The sequence below is a fragment of the Pseudorca crassidens genome, chromosome 15 (assembly GCF_039906515.1).
Source record: "Pseudorca crassidens isolate mPseCra1 chromosome 15, mPseCra1.hap1, whole genome shotgun sequence".
Taxonomy (NCBI): Eukaryota; Metazoa; Chordata; class Mammalia; order Artiodactyla; family Delphinidae; genus Pseudorca; species Pseudorca crassidens.
In genome coordinates, this window is record NC_090310.1 from 42,064,775 (window position 1) to 42,086,191 (window position 21,417).

The 21,417-nt window shown below is 42.5% G+C and overlaps 1 protein-coding gene across 6 annotated transcripts in view; it reads right to left on the minus strand.

The window, feature by feature from the left end:
- Window positions 1-21,417, minus strand: part of RALGAPA2 (Ral GTPase activating protein catalytic subunit alpha 2) — a 282,048-nt gene that overhangs the window by 155,131 nt on the left and 105,500 nt on the right. For 4 of the 6 annotated variants that reach the window (XR_010935102.1, XM_067707374.1, XM_067707372.1 and 1 more), the window contains 4 exons: window positions 16,844-16,981; window positions 15,270-15,367; window positions 10,404-10,494; window positions 8,882-9,058 (listed from right to left, as the gene is read on the minus strand). Coding sequence is in view for 5 of the 6 variants with exons in the window: in XM_067707374.1 (XP_067563475.1) it covers window positions 8,882-9,058; window positions 10,404-10,494; window positions 15,270-15,367; window positions 16,844-16,981 (504 nt within the window). In the remaining variant the exon portion in view is untranslated. The remainder of the gene's footprint in view (window positions 1-8,881; window positions 9,059-10,403; window positions 10,495-15,269; window positions 15,368-16,843; window positions 16,982-21,417) is intronic. The other 2 variants (XM_067707375.1, XM_067707373.1) reach the window with 1 other exon arrangement.

Here is a 21,417-nt window from a genome sequence, read left to right on the forward strand (position 1 = left end):
CATGCAAATTACCTGTGCTTGAAAATTTACGTGTTCAGAGTAAAATAAGATGAAGTATGAAATGGCTGACAACTTGGAAGGACAGAAGGACAGAAAAGTGGGCTCCATGAGGAAAGGTTAGATGATTCTGCTCCTTTCCAACTAAAAGGACAACAGCCCAGAGATGACAGAACAGTTCCTGGAGACCCTGTGAAGGGCTTTATAAAGCAGCAGGGGGGTGGGGAGGAGAACTTGAGCACGATAGGTAGGGAACAGGGCCATGAAAAAAGGTGGCCGGGGAGGCCTCATGGCTGGAGTGACATTTGTGGTGGCTGTTTATGGGGCGGGTTATATAATTTGCTTATAATAAATTTTACCCTCCTTGGATTCAAGGACTTGTAAGAAAGGTATACGATGGTGTAACTGTCACCACACACTGCCACCATAATTGATACGAAATAGCCCCTTCACTCCACAAGTGCCCCTTCACAGTCAGTCCCCTTCCCGAACCTCTGTTCCAGACAACCCCTGCTGTTTTTTGTCCCTACAGTGTCCCTACATCCTGCAGTTTCCAGAATGTCCGATAAATGGAACCCTATAGCAAGCAGCTTTTCTGTCTGGTTCCTTTCACTTAGCATAATGCGTTTATTTGAGAGATTCATCCACGGGGTTGTGTATCCACAGGTATGATAGTTTATCCACTGACCTGATGAAGGACATTGGAGAGTTTCCTGGTTTTGGTGATTATAAATAAAGCTACAATTGCATACAGGCTTTTGTGTGAACACGTTTACATTTCTTCTTTGTAAGACCAGAATCACAAACGGCACACGGTATTTCTCTGCTTGCTTCTCGCCTTTAGTGGACCACGTCTTCCTGTGGCTGCCTGAGGAAGGCGCACGTCCTCATGTCTGAAAGTCTTGGGTCCCTGACTTGTAATTCATAGTTTGGCTGGGTACAGAATTCTGTGTTGGAAAAGTGCTCACTTTCCCGTAGTTTCCTTTGTAATTTTAGAGTCAGCAGCGTTCCAATTCTTGAAATTTTCTGGGGTGAAAAATTATTAACTCTGGAGAGTTTCAACCTGTCTGAAACAGGTTGAAAAAGACAGTTTCTCTTTTATTTGAAGCTTCAGTAAAGCTAGGAATTGTCCTCTTAATTTTAAATAACTCTATTAGAATTAACCTATTGTATTATTTTTTAATTTGATATTGTTTTTGCAGCTCTGTTCCCTTTTTCACTCCCAATATTTTTTCCTTGATTTATCTTGCCTATTTGTCTATTTTATTCATGTCTTTAAAGAGTGGTCTTTGTTTTCTCTATTGCTTTCTAGTATATGTTATGTACTTAGCTTTATTAGTTCCTTTTTTGTCAACTTCTGTATATTATTCTGCTGCCATTCTTTTCCTAATTTTTTGAATAAGACATTGAATAAATTAGTGTTTTTTGCTTCTAGTGTACACACCTAAGGCCACATATTTTCCTCCATATCAGTACTCAGCTACATTTCGCTGTAGTCAATTTGAAATATTTTCCAGTTCAAAATTTGATTTCTTTTTGGACTTAATTTATTTGAAATGCAGTTTCAGCTTCTTAATGTCGTTTTCTTCTCTTTCCTTTTTGTTCTTCTGAATGTCTTTCATCATATTCATGGAATGTAATACAGTTTCAAATCATGGACGTTTGTTGAGGCTTGCTTAATGATCTAACTGGTCAATTTCTGTAAATGTTCCATGTGTTTGAAAAAAAAAATCTCAGGTATTTTAAAATTAAGTTCAAACAATTTTACACATATAGATCTACATTCAATCAAGATTAATTGTATTGTGTAAATTTCGCTTCATATATCTGGAGGCTATGAAGTTCATATAAATTCAGAATTATTGCTGTCACTAATAAATGACTTCTGCTTTAAAGTTTACGTGACTGACACACACAGAGCTACACCCCTGGTCCACCTTTCTTCCCATGTATCAATGTGTTTATTTATTTACTTAGGATCTCCCTGTACATTATGTATTACGGGTACCTCTGGTAAACATCATATGGCTGGATTTTATGTCTTCAACCTAACCCAAGAGTTTCTGAATTGAATTGCAAGTTTAAATTGTTTATTTTTATTGTAGCTGCTGATTTATTTGATTTTTATCTCTCACATCTTACTTTTGGCTTTCTGTTTAAGTCACCTCTGCTTTGCTTCTCTTTCGAATCTTTGGAGGGGGTTTAAAGAGCTGTGTCCCACCCAGACACGGTGGCAACCATTAACCACCGCTGAGCATCATCTTGGGTGCATATATTGCTGGGGCCTAACCATAGAAATGGGAGCACAGTCTACGGATGCAAGGAGCTCAAGTAGAGGGATGAGCAGAGCCGGCAAGGACCAGGAGGAGTGGGTGGAGGAGGGACCAGGGCAAATCCAGGGCGGGCTCCGTGCGCTTCCCGCACTGTGCCCGAGACAGCTGCTGACAGCTTATTATCAATATATTCGTTATGGAAAGATGCCAAGACCCTGAAACAGAGGATTTGATACGGATGGTACATGTTGTCATGGACAGATCTTCCCAAATCCAGGAGCACTGTTCCTTCTTAGAGCAAAACACATCTGTATTTCCCACATCCGTATCACACAATCAACTGAGGTGACACAGATAATCCGAGCCGGAGTCCCACACAGTGTGCCTGCAGACAGCAAAAGCCTGACTACGGCCCTTCTGGGCTCTCAGACTGCCTTTTACAAAACCTCAGAAGACAGGCTCGCCCCCCTCACATTTACTCTGTAAAATGCGTGCAGTAGCATCTGACAGTCCAAGAAGGCTTGCTGAAGCTTCAAATGAACCTTACAAACCAACCTAAGCTCCCAAGTGAACAAGCAGCATGATACAGCATGTATTTTCCTCAAGAATGAGAAAAATTCTCATCCATGAGTCTTTAATTCCTTGAGGGGTGAAAAAAGTAAGGGAACTCAGTGACTTAGAGCTTTGCTCCATCCCCAACCATCACCCCCAAAATGCAGCCATCTGAGCTGGAGATTAGCCCCCAGCCTTCTAGTCAGGCTGGGACTTCCCTTGAGTGACAGCTCCAAGTAAACAGAGTTCAGGTGTCTTATCACCTACACCTCCCTGCTACCTGCCAGCAAACACATTCTCAGTTATGGAAGGATCCCCCCCTCCAAAAAAAGAATCTGTTTCAATACTGCTTTGCTCTCAGAAAAATGTATTCCTCAATGATAAAATTCTAGGTAGCATCCCCCATCACATTATCAAAATACAGGGAGTCTTTTCGAGGTATTTGAAACGATTGCATGCTCAATATTACTGTGAAAAAAATTTTTTAATGAGTTGAAATGTTTTTACCCAAAATTATTCCATGCATGGCATAAGCAACAGAACAGATGCTGACATTTTGCATGTAGATGGTTCCTCAGTGAAGCAGCACTTAATTAAGAATCGGGATTTGAGAGATTTCTGAAAATTTCATGTTCACCTTAAAAACACCAAACACTTAGTTCATTTTCTTTTTCATGAGCAAGCTAGTATGCTAGCCTAGCATCTTTTTGTTCCATTATTATTCAATGCTATAGAGACATTAACATTTTTTTGTTGTTGTTAAAGTAGGAAGTCTTGCAAACAAATAAAAGTTATATCATCTTTCTCCCAACACATACAGGACTTTAATACAGGAGCAATCTAAAGTTCAGAACTTTGCAAACATGCAAGGGATTTTAGCCGTGAGTTAAGGCTTGCTAATCAGTAAAACAGGCACTTAGGACCCAAGGGCGGCTTCACACAGCAGCAGTCTCGTGTAGGTTTGGTGGAGGGTTGATGAAACATAGCTGGTGCTTTGGAAATGATTTTCCTTTTTTTTTTTTTTTTTTGCGGTACGCGGGCCTCTCACTGTTGTGGCCTCTCCTGTTGCGGAGCACAGGCTCCGGACGCACAGGCTCAGCGGCCATGGCTCACGGGCCCAGCCACTCCGCAGCATGTGGGATCTTCCCGGACCGGGGCACGAACCCGTGTCCCCTGCATCGGCAGGCGGACTCTCAACCACTGCACCACCAGGGAAGCCCAATGATCTTCCCTTTTGAGTTGAAAACTTAACCAAAGGCACAAACCAAAGGCTCAACAGAAACACCTTAGTTCTGGGACCAGAAAAATTAGGCCTAGACTTTTGATTAAAAGTGGAGAAGACACAGGTTGGCACTCTGCTGACCGTCACTGCCGTCTGACCCTCTTTCTCCTTCCTCATCTGCTTCCCAGGCACACGCAACATTCATGTTAAAGATTACAAAGGAGAGCAAGCAACTCCACGGTACTTCTCATCGTTATTTTTCTTTAGAAAGTTTTATGTTTTCAAAATAGATCAAAGCCTGGTGGAAATGCCAAAAATGTCTGCAACGGCAGAGGATGCTGACACACCATTCCTGTGAATGGTTTTGGTGGCAGGTAACAGTGATAATTAAAAGCAGAAGTTATAGTTAAAAGCAGAAATGGTCAAAGGATTTTGATAACAACATCTAGAGGCAGAGCTGTAATAAATATACTAAACAAGAGACTTGGAAACTCAATCGTACATATTTTTTATGATCAAAAAAGGTTAAAATTTCACTGCTGTTTTTAGCTAACTCAAACAACAGCCTGCAGCTTAAAGCTTATTCATTCACTGATTCAAGTATTTACTGACTATTCCTCTCCTGCTATGTAGTGTCCTGGGAGCCAAGAATCAGCTGTGAATATGACCAGTGAGCAATGACCAATGACAATTGACAGGCACCTGGAAGGAGCAACAGAGCTGGCCCTTACCTGCAGCGTTCTGCTAACCCTGAGTTCTTAAAGTTTCTCTGACAATGAAAAGAAAGTTTTCCTTATGCTGAAGTTGAATTAATGACTGACACGTTTCTTATGGTTAGCTTTTTTTTTTTTTTCCATCCCATTTAAGAAAGCCTTCCCTACCCCAAGGTCTTAGACATATTTTTAGAGGATATTTTCTTCCAAAAGTTCTTAAGTTTTCCTTTCCACATTTAAGCATTTTATCCATAGGGACCTGGCTGTGGGCAAGGTGGGAGGTAGGGAATCTGTCCCATTTTCTGCCCTGTGGCTAAATATTGTCCCGCAGGCCTTTGTGGGGGCAGTCCATTCTTCCCTTGTCAGACCTGGAATGCTGTCTCTTTCGTGTATCAGGACTCCGTGCCTGTGTGGATCCAGTATGTATTTTATACTCCATTCCCTTAGTCTATTCGTCTATCCCTGTGATTAAAACTCCTTTTAAATAAATCACATAGCACTTATTGAATTATTTGTCCTTATCAGGATAAATGTCTTATTTCTGGTAAGCTCGTAAGTCAGTCATGGCTATGACTTATTCATCTTTTTATTTCTTATAGCATCAAATTCAGTATTTCTAGACTATAAGCTTATTTGCTAAATAAGAGATGAGGTCAACAGCAATACTGGTTCTTACCTATAGAGTCAAAAATACTCCCCCCTAGAAAATCATAAGCTCAACAGAACAAAACTTACGCACGAGTCAACTCTAATTTCTTATTTTCAGTATTCTTGACGCTCTGGCATCTGGGGCCTCCTTGACCAGGAAGGGACTGCCCGTCCCAGGGTTAGCTAATTCCTAGAGATAGCAAACAACTCCCCAGGGAGTGTGTCTTCCACATGCGAACCCCACAATCCCAAACCCAGGCCTCCCACCTACCTCCTCTGTCCAGCTCTTGCCATCAAGGGGATGTCCCTGTGCCCTCATCACCATGGGGTCCGGCACCAGGCAACCAGGGCCAGTGTCTGTGCTCTAGGGTCTGCTGAAATTATCCCAACTAGCCGCTCCTGAGTCTGCATAGCCTGCCTTGCCTTCCGTTTCCCATGTAAACGACAGTAAAGACTGTTGCCCACGTTCTCCCCTGTCTTCCTGCCCCTAACCCTTGTGCCTCCTCATGTGCCCCCCTGCATGGCATGTCATGCCCCTATTTCTATAAACTTCTTCCTTCATGACAATCATCTCTATGTCTCCATGTCTTGCCATACAAATCCCAGACACACTGTGAAACAATGCACCATAAATTTAGCTGTTAGTCTCAGAAAACATGAAATGATTTAAATAAGAAAGCAAATATAAAACTGAACTGTTAGCTTGCCAATGATAAAGGAATTTCAGATTTTGGGAGCAGTTTATTATTCTAAGCATTTGATAACTGGTAGGATTATTCAACGAGAAACAGAGACACACTCAAATTGTTGGGTCACTCTCTTTGTGTGTCCTGGAGATCAGGGTAACATGAGTTTTATTTTGTCCATTTATGAAGAAATTGTTCTCCTAAGAACAGAAAGTTAAATTCAGAACTGCGATAATCCTTAAACCTTATCATATTACGGTTTGTCCTTTTCACAGATGACAAGATGAACTATTGAACTGAGTGTACTGATTCTCGATATTAGAATTTCAAAGAAGAACTAAGTATTTGGAGGAGTTAATCACAACAGAGAGTGCATCATATAAAATTACCTCACACGAGTTTATTAAATTAAGCGGTCCCATGCACACTCTGAGATGGGATCAGAACTAATCTTCCCAGAGGACAGACAAAAGACATAATCACCCAATTTTCTTTCCTTTCAATAAAACTAATTAAAACTAGTCCTTGTTTAAGTAAATTCAACTTACTGAAAATTCAGTATTGCCTTTGATAGTACCACGAAGATGATTTCCGTTGGACAATCTGTATATTGGACCCAAAGAAGCCATTTATTCCATAAATGTGTTAATAATTCCCCAATAGTTCAGAGGGGTTTGCAGCTGTAATTTTAACAGCAGCGTAGAAGAAAGGAGCTGCATCTGGAGCTGCATCTGGAGTCAGAACACTCTGGAAGCCAGTTCCAACTCTGGCACTTACTCCCCAGCGAGACAACACAATTTCTCTGGGTCTCAGCTTCTCCATCCCTAGAACAGAATTTGTATGACCTGGCCTGCTTACCATAAAAATCAAAGAGGATGCCTCAAAGTTCCTTGCAAACTGTCAAATCCCTTAAAAGTTTATGGTATTATTATTCAAAATCATTATACATGTCTATGTATCACTATATATATGAAGAATTTTAAATCATTTCCAAAAGAACCACACCTTTGAGAAGCACAAGTTATCAATACTACCCAATAATTTATAAAAGTCAGCACATGGCTTTGCCAATCATTCTCTCATTGATTTTGCAAGGCTTCTACCATTGGCAGATGTGAATACTTAGACCAAAAATGTCCACTATCTCTGAAGGACGGCATATACAGCATTATAGGGCAATGCGTTACTCATTTACAGTTACCTGGTTTGTTTTTCTCTGCTCGTTTTTCTAGTCTTAATTAAGATACACATTAAATACACATGAAGATTATTCTCCTTGGTCTTATCTACCTCACAGATAAAAGATTTTATCCAACACTAAGTTTTACCAAAAACTAAATTTTACGAAGTTTTTATGTTACTCCGTTAGGAACTTCCAAAAACATCAGGGGCTGGTTAAATTTTATATTGTAATTAGTGAAAACCAGTTTGCCTGGTTAAAAAAAACAAAAAGAAAAAACAAAGTTCAAAGTTTTGCCTTGACTTCTAATTTTAAAATGACTTTTAGCATTTTAATACCACTTTTTACTCAACATGCGCTTCGTGGTTTGCTGTTGCTGTTCTCATCGAGGACGTCTATGGATGCAGGAATGCAGTGGGCCAGGAGGGACGTGGCCATGGTCGGCATCGCCCTCGCTGAGCTCCTCAGAACACTAGTCTCTCCTGACACTTAGCAAAACAAAGCAAAACAAAAACCCAACTTCTCTTGGTGTCCCCGTCCTCCCCTGTCACAAGGTAAGGGAACTGAGCCTTTAGAGGTTCACTTGCCCAGGGTCACAGGACGTGTGTGTGTGCGTGTGAACAGCTAAGACTGCAGAGTGCTTCCACACACACTGCTCTGCGCTCTTGATTCAGGTGCTCACTCACTGATTCCTGCAACAACCCATAATACAGACGATTCCTATCCCCACTCTACAGAAAGGAAACTGAAGGACAGAGAGATTCACTGGCTCAAGGCCACCCTGCCATTCCCTGGCAGAGCCTGGATGCAGACCCAGAAAGTTCGGCTCTGTAATCTATTCATGAATCTTAGAAATACAGACACTCAAGGGAAAAAAGTTGCAAAAATACAGAATATGACAACATTTTTCAAGAGCTTAAAACCAGAATTAAATGATGTAGTGTTTGAGGAGACAGATATTGTGGTAAAATTATAAAGAAGTTAAGGGCATGATTTTAGGAAGAATTGGGGACAGGGTCACAGGATGACGGGAGGGGAAGGACTTGAGAAGGGCCTGCTGGGGCCTCACTGGTGGGGCAGCTGTTCTACTTCTTACACGGGGTGCAGGTTTGCTGGTGTTCATTTGATTACTACAGTCCCTAACTTACACATGCCTCACAACTTATCTTGTATATATCAAACATTCTACAGTAAAGTTAAAGAAAATAGTAATCAATAAGCTATCCAAATTCTTTAACTTATCCTGGATTTAGGACACATGCCAGTTGGAAAAATCACTCTTCTCTGTTTCCAGAGTAAATCACATTTGGTCACGGATCGCAAAGCCTTGGCATGAATATCAGAGACCTCCTCCCATGGTGGACAGTGGGTGTCGGCATGGCAGGCCTTCTCCCTTTTTGGCCACTGTTTCAGCACCCTCTCCACATAGGACTCTGCGAATTCACAACTGATTATGAACAGGGGGTTGGGGCCGGCGCACCCATGTGGGAGGAGGGAGCCCCCATTATCACTGTGCTGAGGGACCCCTAGAGTTCTTGCAACTGGCAAACCCTGGGATCTCCCAACCAGTGTTAGCACCGGCGCCTCTTTTCAAAGACGCAGTTGGTTACCTGTGAGGTTGGAAGCATCCGTGGGACTGAGTTGTAACCAGTGGCGGGCATCGGAGTCAGTCACAGCATCCGTGGGCGTGCTCAGTTCCGGGTCTTCCTCGCAGATCTGCCACGGGCTCAGGGACAGCTCTGCCTCGGTGTTGCAGCCCAGAGCAGGGTCACTGCTGACACTGTCACCTGGCACAATGGGAGACACAGTCTGAGACAGCCAAGGGCAGGGAACCAGCATGTCCACAATCCCAGCACACAGGGAACTAAGCAGCTGTCCCAGCAGGAATCGTTCTCAGGACAGAGGCTCAAAAGGGGCCTGTGTGGGGCTCCTGGTCAATGAAACAGAGGTTCCAGGCGTGGGGCACAAGCAGTCCTTATGGGCCGTGCCACCTACAGCCCAAGCCGCACCCTATTCAGGGGTCTTAACTGAGTTCCCCCAGGTACGGAGAAGATCACCTCGAGTTCTTACGCTTTCTACCCTGACTTATTCAACTACAAAACGGGGGTGGGTGGAGGAGGGGAGGGGAATCGATTCCACCACAGAAGCGAGTTTATGCTGGCAGGCTGAAGAGCCCGAGGATGCCTTCCACCTCGTGCCTGATGTCTAGACTTGAACCTGGGGTGAATCACCCAGGATTACCGGGGGATGAGGTGTCCCACACAAAAGGTTTTCTTCAATACTCTCCCCTTTAAACACTAAAAAGTTCTAATTTGTCATGATACAAGGATGCTTTCAAAGGCTGTGAAGCCTCCCAGGACTATTCAGTCTGACGCAGAACAGACCCAGCCAGCCTGCCCCCCAAATCCCGTCTGCTCCACAAGGACTCGGGGTGTCCGCCCTCTCTGCCTGCAGCTCTGCCGGCTGCGTTTCGATCTGCCGCTGACAGTCCCCCAGCCCTGCCGCTTCTAATCTGCTGTCCGCTCTTCACCTGCAGAGAACTGACAGCTGTCCCAGTCCCCAACCTGCTAGGTCCCTAACTTTGACTGCCCCAGGACTCTAGAAGGTGGAGCCTGAGAGGCCCTGCTCCGCCCTCCACCAGGATCCGCCAGGAAGGAGGGGCCCTGGCAGTGGACCTCAGGGAAGCGGAGTATCAGGGACTGCATTTCACAGTATGTGATGGTACGTCTCAGCATCCCAGTCAGATTTTATTTTTTAAATACTTATGCCGTTGACTTCAAGGTACTTCTGAAGCTTTTGCTCCTAACCTGGGGAAACTTTCTGGGGAAGGCCGTGTTTCCTTCTGGGTCTGTCTGCTCACCCAGACATCAACCTTGGTTGTGCTTCTCACCTGGAGAAAGTCCCAGGGCTGGAAAGACAGGCCTCGAAGGTATAGGTAACTGACTGGATCTATTCAACTGTATGTGCACACTAACCACCCATCAATCCTGGGATCCCAGGAATAAAGATGTCCCATTTCACAACCACGTGCCTTCAGATGACAAGGTATCATTCGAGTTAGAAAGTCAAAAGGGAACAAAATGCAGCCTCGCCAAAGCTGGAGGAACACAGACCACATTTGCTGGCACTCACTCTTCTGTCTCCCCCTGTATCTCCCTTGCGTCTGCTGCAAATCATCTTTCAAATCCAATTCAGCGGGGCTGCTGCTTCTTCGTACTGAGATCTTCAGACAGAAAGAAATATTGCATTTGGTACAGGGAAGTTTTCATTTTTATAAGACCGGTAAGTTTCTAGTCCACATTTCTAAAGAAAAAGAAACAAACAATAATAACGGGCAACAAAAAAACTGAATGACGTTTTGCATTGGAAGGATACGGGTTCACAAATTACCATAACTGAATTATAAATTACACAAGATCTGAAATTTAAGGCTTCTACTTTGTCAGTTGACATCCAATTAAAATGGTCTACTGAGGAGGGGTGCCAAGTTATATGGAAATCGTTTATTTTGAAATTCTACTTGTACCTCTGCTCTGGCACACATGGATAACGGATACAATCCTCCAGGAAGCCTAAGTCCCCGTGGATGGCCAGGGTGCTGGCAGGGAAGGCAGAAACTCCACCCAGACTCCCAAAGGTCATTCAGTGCTTCCCTTGTTACGTGTGCAGCAGGCTTTCCTGAGCACCGCTCAGCACTGGACCGTGGTTTAAAAACAGGGGACTAGAACACTGTGAGGCAACTCGCATCCTCTAAAATTTACATAACTGGCTTGGAAAGACAAAACATACACAAATTACACAAAACGGTTACAACGCAGAGTAGCAAAATATGCGAGTCAACTCTCTCTAAAAGGTTTGCAGAATAAAGCATTACCTTGATCGGCTCACAGTGACAGTAGCTGTTCAAGAAGCAACAGACATGAGGTGGTAGAGAGAAGGCAGGAGGGGACTCAGGGCAGGAAGCACTGAGGAATCAGCAAGTTCTATGTGCAGGAAAAGAAGCCGATTATAGCAGGCCATGCAGGGCAGTCAGGTGAAAATGGTAGGAAGAAAATGCGACCACCTTCTACAAGAGGCAGCTGCCAGGGGGCTGCCAACATCAGGCTTAGGAATTTCAACCCAGTATTGACAAAATGAGCAACTGTCTGTTCCAGACAATAGCTTATTGTGATTAAAAACAAAACGAGAAAGGTTAAGTCGAGTAGCTATCTGCAGGACAGAGTTAAGAAGTTGCTATGGAACTGTTACAGTGACTCAGGAGTGAGGAGATAAGGCTTTTGATGGTAGAAAAGGAGAAGAAAAGATAAATTTAAAAATGCTGCAGAATGACAGTCAAGAGCTTATATGAGAGCTTATATAAGAGTTGTACATGGGAGTGGAAGTTTAATCACAAAAGGATATGAATCTAGGGGACCACGAGAATGATGGTGATGAAGGAAAGAAGGAAAGAAGGGAGAGAGGGAGGGAGGGAGGGAGAAAGGAAGGGAGGGAGGACGGATGGATGGACAGACAATGGATAGAGGAACTTGAGAAAGTTTCTGATATTTTAATTTTCATCTTTGGGCTGAATATCTAAAGAGAATGTGCTATAAGTGTGCAATAAAAATCCACGGCTGGTGAGATGGAGGATACAGCCAAAAATGAAGATATATATTTAAGGCCCTCCAGTTCAGAGTATACAAAAAACATGGGATTCAATGAGCCAACTAAAGGAATGAATATTAAACAAGCAAACACATGAAAAGGGGGGACTAAGATGTATAATTAAAGAACAGAATAATTATTAAGCTAAAACACAGAAGTAGGTCATAAATAAGATATTTAGAAGATTAACAGTATATGAAAAAAATATTACTCAGCCTTAAGGAAGGATAATATAGGTCTAATATGACAGTGGAAATATACCCAGGATACTTCCTTAATTGAAAAGCAGAATGTGGGCTCTTCTGCTTCTGATTCTCTGAGAGATGAAATATCCTCCCACTACAGAACTAGAACCTACATAAAAATTTGGGTCTCACAGGAAGTAAAATAAACCTCCAAGTGATCCACACCCTCTCCCTACCCCACAAAGCAAACTGAAACCAGGGCAGTGAAATGCGGCTACTTTAGGGGTAAATCTAATGTTACCACTCCCTGTGGCAAAAGGACCAAGAGTCCAGGATTAATAGCACTCCCTGTTTCCTGGAAGAAACAAATGAAAATGTTGCCCTGGTGAACTTCATCACTTCAGATACCCAGGTTTTCTGTAGATTCAGATGAGCCAGGTAGGAACTCACAATCAAAGATCACCAAACAGCAAGGGAAATAAATAAACCAACATGCACAAGAGTCTCAGAAACAACAAATATCAGGCTGATTTCAGATAATGATAAAGAGTTTAGAATTTAGAATAAAATAATCTGTGATTATTTTAAAGGAATAAAAGATGGCAATCACAAAAATGAGCAAGCGACAAGAGATTATGAGAGACTGCAAGATATACTTGAAAAGAATTAACCTCAACTTGCAGAAGCAAAAGGTATAAGTGTTGAACCAAAATACTGAATGAAAGTATTAAACAGCAGACTATTTATGAGTAAGGAGAGAATTATTGAACTGAGTGAAGATCTGATGAACTACCCAGAATGCACCCACATAGCCAAGGAGAATGGAAAATATGAAAGGGGGCTTGAGAGACATGGAAGACAGAATGAGAAGGTCTAAATATATTTCTACCCAGAATTCCAGAAGGAAAGAGCCAGAGAGAACAAAAAAGAGGCAATATTTGAAGAAATGGTTACCAAGAATTTTGCAGAAGCAATGGAAGAACAAGTATTCAAAGACACATGTCACATATACCATATCCAAAACAGGACAAACGTATAGACCAAAAGAAAATGCACCTAAATATACTGTGGTGAAACTAAAGGACAAGGAGGAAGAACAACAAGGAACAACAAATAGACAAGATGAACAGAAGACCTCTCAACAGCAACAATGAAAGACAAAAGATAGTAGAAAAATAGCTTCCATCAGAAGGGGTGGGAGGAAGGAAGAAGGAAGTGGGGGGACTATGGTAATTAAGACAGAGAGACAAAGAAACCAATGATTCAAGAAGCACCAAAATAAAGCCTTACACATCTGGGAAGCAGTATATATGAGAAAAAGGTAGCATTCAGATTAATAAAGGAAAAATGAATTCAATATATGGGACCCAGAAGTGGATATACATGTGGGGAAAGAAAAATGAAATTGGATCCCCACCTCACTCCATAAATATCAACTCTAGGTAGCTGAAAGACTTAAATGTATAAAGCAAAACTGAAACACTTATAAATACAAGGTAAATACTTTTATCCCTGTGCAGTTGATATTCTAAAATTTTCATAAAACATAACCACAAAAATGATAACCAAGAATATCAAAATTAAGAACTTCTGTTCATCAAAAGACAACATAGAGAAAGTGAAAATATATGCCAGACACTGGAAGAAGATATCTGCCAGAAACATAACCAACATAGGATCAGTATTCAGATTATATAAAGAATTAGTACAAATAAAAGAGAAAAAGACAAAGAAATCAATAGGAAAATGGAAAAGACATCAGTAGGCATTCAACAGATGAAAGACATACGGCCAATCAACATAAGGAAAGATTTTAAACTTTATTAGTAATTTGAGAAATGCAAAATAAAATGAGATCCCATTTCCACCCACCTGACTCAAAAGATTTAAAATCTGACAGTAGTAAGTGTTGACAAGAATGTGGATGAATGGTAACTCTACACACCGCTGGTACATAAGTGGTACAACTTTCACTTTGGAAAAAGACACATTCTTTTGTAAAGAACAACATTATGCTGCTCTGTGACTCATCAATTCCACTCACATTCTTGATGAAGAATGTACATAGCTTCATTTTTCATTTTAAAAAAAAAGTGAAACAATCTAAATGTCTGTCAACAAGAGAATGGGAAAGTAGGCTGTGGTCTATTCACAGTGGAGTATCATACAGCAAAGAAAGCAATGAACTAGGGCTACGTGCTGCAATGTGGACTTAGAAATACATAATAATGAGTGAACAAAGCAATAATACCACTTTTGTAAAGTTTAAAAATAAGGAAAACTAAAGGACATATTGTTTGGAGATACATACATTTTGCGCAAAACTATAGAGCAAAGCAAGGACACGATAAACACAAAGCCAACAGAAAGCTGCTCTCTGAGGGACCAGGATGAAGCCCACAGGCCACGGCAACAACACTGCAGATATTCTAGTTCCTAAGCTGGTGGTGAGCCTCTGGGTGTTTATCTGATTATTGAAATATACACATATAATATACATTGCATATGGAATGTGCAAACTGGTATATGTCCTTTACAGAAATGAAGACAGAGGAAATTTAACACTCATTAGCTTCCAGGCAGGGCAGAGTAGGGAGAGACTTTCTTTGTTTATTTTGTACCTTTCAGTGATATCTGAGTTTTCTATTCATATATACTAATTTTAGAAAATGAATAAATAGGAATTATCTGCATGAATGAGTTAGGGTTACTTTCTAATTTTCTTCTTTATACTTTAAAGTTGTGTTTTAAAAAAATAATAAATGCTATTTTAGATTAAAAAAAAAAAAGAAACTGTAACAGATCTTTGCAGCATCTCACTTATCTAGGAACTCGTGTCAGGTGGAGGCTACAACCTAAAGTGATATCAGGAATAGGGAATGTGAACGTTTGTTTGAAGGTAAGGATGCTCCTTAAAAATAGAAAGGGCACATACAGACCAGATGGTAAATTCTGTTTTCATGTTTATTTTTTCCCTATTTTTGTAATTTGACTGTAATTTTACATAGAAAGTAGGCAAGGCTTTAAAAGGCCTCAAGGTCATTTGGCCCTAAAACACATCCAAATGTGTTAAAAGATAGCATCACACCACTAATAAATTTATGTATTGTGGCAATAATTTGTATGTTTATTTTTAATGACAAATGGATATATTCTGAAAAGATCTTACTGTTATTCCTTCATGTTCTTTCTTCTCATGTCCTTTGTTCTCCTGAACAGGCCTGGGCTCTGAAGAACTCGCATTCTGTGCATTTTCTACCTTTTGACCTAGAGATTTGGGAGAGGGGAGAATCAACAGCAGGAATACTTCAGATGGTAAAACTGGAAAAGGTTTTTATACGTAGGTAATTATTAAATTTAAGTATCCTAAGATATACAAAAGAGAGAGATCTGGGCCCAGCACACTGGTAGCCTATGGATCACGTCTGCTCCATAGACCTGGTCTCTGACGCACAGACAGCTTCACTGTCTTGGGTTACGTTACCCAGGGGGCAGGCAACAAGGCCTGTCCCGGAGCCTCGGGGAAGGGGTCTCAGACAAGAGCTGCCTGAGTCAGCCAGGCAAGCTGAAGGGGAAAGGAAGCAGTGAGGTGGCTCAGCGTTGCTGGCAAGAGAAATAACCAGTGTCAGTAATAAAAAAGGGCATATCACCACCAAGCCTGCAAAAGGTAATTTAAAAGATCACATTCTATGAGTAGTCTGGGGCCAATAAATTTGAAAAAAAATTACATGAATTGAACGAATTCCTAGGAAAAAAACACAACTTATCCAAAAGAAAACAGGAAAAAGAAAATATGAATAGTCTTACAGTGATTTAAAAATTTGAATAGTACTTTAAAATCTTCCTAGAAGAAAACTCCAAGCAACCGATGGATTCTACCAAGTATTTAAGGGGGAAAAAAAAGTCATAATGATCTTACACAAAAACTTTTGGAGAAGAGAAAGTCTTTCAGATAATACATTTCTCAAATTATTTTTACCGTATTTTCTTATTTCAAGAGGATTTCTAAGAGGGGATACTTTCTACGCATTTGATGAGGCTGGCATGACGCTGACTTTAAGGACTAGGGGATGGCTGGGTTGATTTCTTCTCTAACCCGTGAAACTAAATAAGCGTGTTCACTGTTGCAAGATACGTTTAAACATGTGCTTTCACTGTAAAATACATTAGTCACTGTTTACAGGTCTAACCATCTGCCTCTTTGCCCTCCACACCAGTTGCTGCTAAAAGCTGTTGGAGAAACTGTGTGGGTTAATGCTATTACAAGTTATCATCTTCAACCTCGGCAGACTCTGCACACTGCTAATAAACTCCTTCACGAGTCTGGTCAGCCTTCCACTCTCACTGTCGACGTTTCTCCTCGCAGTCCTTTCCTCACCCCTCACACCTCTCCTCCCTGCCTCCGCCCTAACTTGCTGCCCTCCCTCACCCGTGGTGAACATTCTCTACCTCCCGCCCACTCCAGCCACTCTGGACTTTTTTCTAGTCCTCAAACATGCCACACTTGAAAAAAGTACACACACACACACACACACACACACACACACACACACACAATTTGGATAGATTAAAATAAGCAGTTAAAATATTTCATTGCCAGAAATCACATCCTTGCAAATCAACTTATAAATTCCCTTGAAATAAATAGAGTAGAGTTAGGATAAATGTAGAAAGCCACACGACATGCAGCCCCTTCCCGGCCAGAGTCTACGGTCCCGTGTGAGTAAGGGAAGCTGCTGGTACCCGGAGGGGCCTCTGAGCACAGTGGCTCCGTGACGTCAGGGCTGCTGCTGCTCCGAACCATTGGCTGCTGCTCGGCTGCTGCCAGGGGGCCGGATTCGGCTGCAGCTGCATTTTCCGGCTGCGGGCATTCTTCCACTTCTGTGGGCATTGACACAGAACATGCAGGGATGTATTTCAAGATTTTTAAAAATAATTTCACTACTTAAAACAACTGATTCTCAAAATCATAGTTTTAGATACTATTTTTTCCCACAAAAATTGTGCAGTAAGATCATTGTCCTTCACATCATAAAGTTTTCTACACTTGTTAACAGTAATATTCCACTCCAAGTGTACATCTGCTTTTTAAGTTCTACAAAGCATTTTCTTTCAATCAAAGTGAAGAAAACAAGAAGGGAGAGCGAGCAGAATGGTTGAGAACTGTGAAAGTCATTGGCGTTTCAGGGACAGGCATGTCAAGGGAAGAGGGAGCCGGGAGATGCGAGGGAAGGTCACTTACATGTGCACGCACGCGCGTGTGCACACATACACATACACACACACACACACACACACACCCCCTAAAGGAAGATAAAAAGAAATGGGAATTTCAACTTGATTATTCTTTTTAAGAGATAAATGTACAACTGTCTAAAATAAAATACTGTAATTATTTAATGACATTTCACCAAATGCAAGGTTGAATTAATCACTAAAGTACAAAAACGACCCATTGGTGTTTTTAGAGAATCAATAAATACATGTCATAAAATAGAAAACCACAGCTGAGCACTGACCACTGGGTGATCCCAGCTAGGATATCTATGAACCATATTCCCCTAAAGAAGGGAAGTCCCTCCGAGCTCGTTTCTAAACTTCACGGTTCATTTTAATCTCCAAAGACAACCCAAGGTGCTGAAGAGTCACCCCACCACCTCTCTGCAGCTCCGGGGTTCTATCATCCCTCTGCTCTGGCATTACCATCAGACTCCTAACTTGTGGCCTCAGAGAGGTCCCGCTACAAGAGAGATGCGACCGCGCCACTCCTCCTGCGGAGGCCCCAGGCCCCCATCACTGTCCGTCAGGCTTGCACTCCAGGGCCCCTACAGGTCACCCCACAGGCTTGATCCCCCACCAGGAGCTCTCCCTCACTTTAGTCTTGAGCAGGCCCCGCCCACACAGCCCCTGCAGCTCCCCCCTCGAGGCTGACCTCCCCCGGGCCGCCCAGGCACCCCTCCTGTAGGACTTGCCACGTGGTCCTTGCGTGTGACCCCCACCGCTGCCTGCGCCCCAGGCTCCACACTTCCCCGTGCCGTCACGGAACTCTACACCCAGATTTTCCCCAAATTTTCATTAGCTGAAGTTTCAGTCCTTTTAAAAAGGGACTCATCAAAATTCAGCCTTACCTGGAAGTGTCACCTGCTTCCTCACCTGAAATGCAACTCACCACCAAGGTGCCCCCATTCTGTGTAACCCTTTCACCAGAGCCACAATCCAAAGGGCTGGTCGGCCCCAACCAGGAAGGTGTATGTAGGAAGGTTCTAAATATAACACGGAGGATTTCACCGAAGGACTGCTGCTTTTACTTTTACTATCCACATAAAAGCTCCGTTTTTAAGTACACTGATACAAGTTACCAGGCCTCAAAACCGTGAGATGTGTGTGATCCCTCGCTTATAATGCAAAGTCCTGGGCCACATTCTCCATTCAGATACTGATGGGAAGCTGGGCTTAGGGGACAAGCAGAGTAAGGGAAGGTGGCAGGAGCAGACAGACCCGTTACAGCCTCGTCTTTCCAGGCTGTCTCTGCTCTTCCCTGCTCCTGAACAGCCACGAGAAACACCAGACATCCTAAGTGCTCTGGGACGCTCCGCCCAAGCATCCCGGAGCAGAAACCAGCCCCCTCGGCTCTACTCCCAGGCTCCTCAGCAGCAGGCAACAGAAGCCAGATGACCCCGCGGACCATCCTTCCCACTGTCTTCTTTCATTGTTTATTCTAGTTATGCAAGATACTGACACCTTCTGGGAAGGGTTTCTACTTGTAAATCCCAGTCAGCAGGTTAGCAGAGGGAGCCCAAGAGCTTCCTACTTCTCTAAAAGATAATTGGCACCCGCTGGTCTCTATGGACAGTGGGAAGAGTGGGTTTTATTCCCTTAAACGTGATGCCAAGAACTGGTAGATGTTGGTTTCTGGCCTCTGAGCAGAAACAAATAAGAGCGGGGCCAACAGTGGCAGCATCATTTTCAAGATAAAGAACGACGCCATCTGGTGGGATGCAACAGAGCCACAGGACCACGGCTTCCAAACTCGAGTGTCCCCACTGGTCCTCAGACAACAGACAGACGAAGAGCCTGCCATGGCCAGCTGGTCTGCCTTCCCAACAGGCTGGCCTGATGTGGCTTTAATGCTCTGTTTTTGTAAACCTGTTGGTAGGGCCTTCTCAGATGGAGGAAGTCCAAGCCTGAAGAAACCATGGGAAGAGGTGGGACGGGAACCGCTGAGAAGAGTGGGAGGGAAGGGGAGAACCATGGGTCTGGGGATCTGTCAGGCTGTGTGGGGACGGTGCCCTGAGCTGTCCCTATACTTGGCTGTTATGTTGACAGAGTGTGAAAAAAAAGATATAAATTCTCCTTATCCCACAAGTTATATATATGTACACTTTTTGGCCTTTTCTCATACTTTGTACTAAGTATACACTCAAGATTTGTTTTGTATAGATGAACAAATGAATATGAGAAACATTTTCTTAATACCTTTTTCCTTTCTTTTTTAAACAGTTCTCGAGCTCCCTCTGCTGGCTTTTTATTTTTGTTAAGGCTGCACCCCTTCTACAGGATCAGCTGTAGCAAATGCTCTTTCATAACAGATTAAAACCATTTAACACTGATATGCAAATATCAAGGTAGAGGATTATCTGATATGAAAAATATAAAAAGGACAGTCTAGGTTATATAAAAATTGCGTAATAAATTTTGGGAGGTCTAATGCATTCTCTGTTTTGACTATCACACAATTTGAATCACTTCAAAGAGCTGAATTCTATGTCAGATTCACCGAATTATTTACTTTCTCTCAAGCAGAGCTAACCCAATAACCCAAACTCTGAAAGCACCAACTTTCTAGCTTCTTGATAGTGTACGTTACACAACACCAACACCATTACTAAATCATTGCTTTCTAAAGCTCATTCAAAGCACCAGAAAAATGATCGAATAAGGATTAATTTCATTTTTTCCCACACTGAGAGAAGAACTGGCATGATTAAATTAAGTGTGTAAACTCTTCAGAAACTTCTATTTATTCAAGAATCTGACTACTTTTCAAAAGAAATTTCATTCACTCTTTAATCTAAGCCTTCCTTAATCCATCTTATTAAACATACTGAGACTCATTCTTCAATCACCAAAATTCTGGGTTCCATTTACCCCTCATATGAGGTTGCACAAGCAGAATTAATTGTGCCATTTCCTAACTTTTAAAGCACTGGGCACTAACCAAGCTGACCCTATGAAAGTACAAGAGACATAAATCAACTCAGCATCTTGACGTGTCCCACAAGGACCACAGGTGAATCAGCCCGAACCCTGCCCACAAGCACATCCTGATAACTGGGCGCTACCTGGAAGCCAGAGAACCAGATGCAGACGCCGCAAAGTGAGACTTTCAATCAGGTCCCATGAAGCCTCTTTTGGAATGAGGGAAGATCACTGATCCTCTAATTACGACTATTACAATATCCCCCAACGTAAAATAAAATCTACCGTCTGCATGGCCTGTAAGGGCTACAGATCGATAAATGTCCCAACATAAAAGCAGGTAAAATTGCAAAACAGCTAGAAAGAATTGTGTCCACAAAGGAGAAAAAAAGGAAATCACTGAAACTGCCAGTTCCACCCCCGCGTGTTCGCTTATGCAGCTATTCATACTAATTAACGGAATATAGGTGGTTGTGACTGTCCCAAAGTTCTGCTGCCACCAAATAGAGAGCCCCAAAGGGATCAGAATAAGACATCACAGTGGGTGAAGGTAAGTAACTCTCTGTAGTTTCAGTTATTAAAACAATTTTGGTGGGTTGAATAATCATATAGACAAGGGACAAAACCAAGAAATGTTAACTTAAATGAAAACAAAATTAGCAATCATCCTCTAGTAAAGAACGTGTGTCCAGAAGGTCAACATTAAAATTGCCTGTGTATGATGCACATGCGATGTGTGCCTACTACATCTGTATTCAGCAAAAGGTTAGCAAGATACGCCAACACCAGAATTCAAACTGGAGCACACGTTTAATTCTCTCGTGTGCCAGTCAGTGGCAGATGTACAATCTCAGACTGGGGACTGACGCGCATCACTCTGGGCCCAGACTCTTGACAGGACAGTTACACGGGACCGTGGCTCACTTTTCTGGTAAAGAAGAAATGGCTTCAGATGAGGGAGGAGCTTGCGACTGTGGTTTTCAGAGGAAACAGATCAGCAGATCGTCCTCAAAGTCACCGTAGGGCTAGGTCCCTTCACCCTTTGTGCTGTAAAACCGGTAGTGAGGATGGCAGAGGCCGGAAAGCACGGAGCAAGCATGGCCTGCTTCACGCCACGC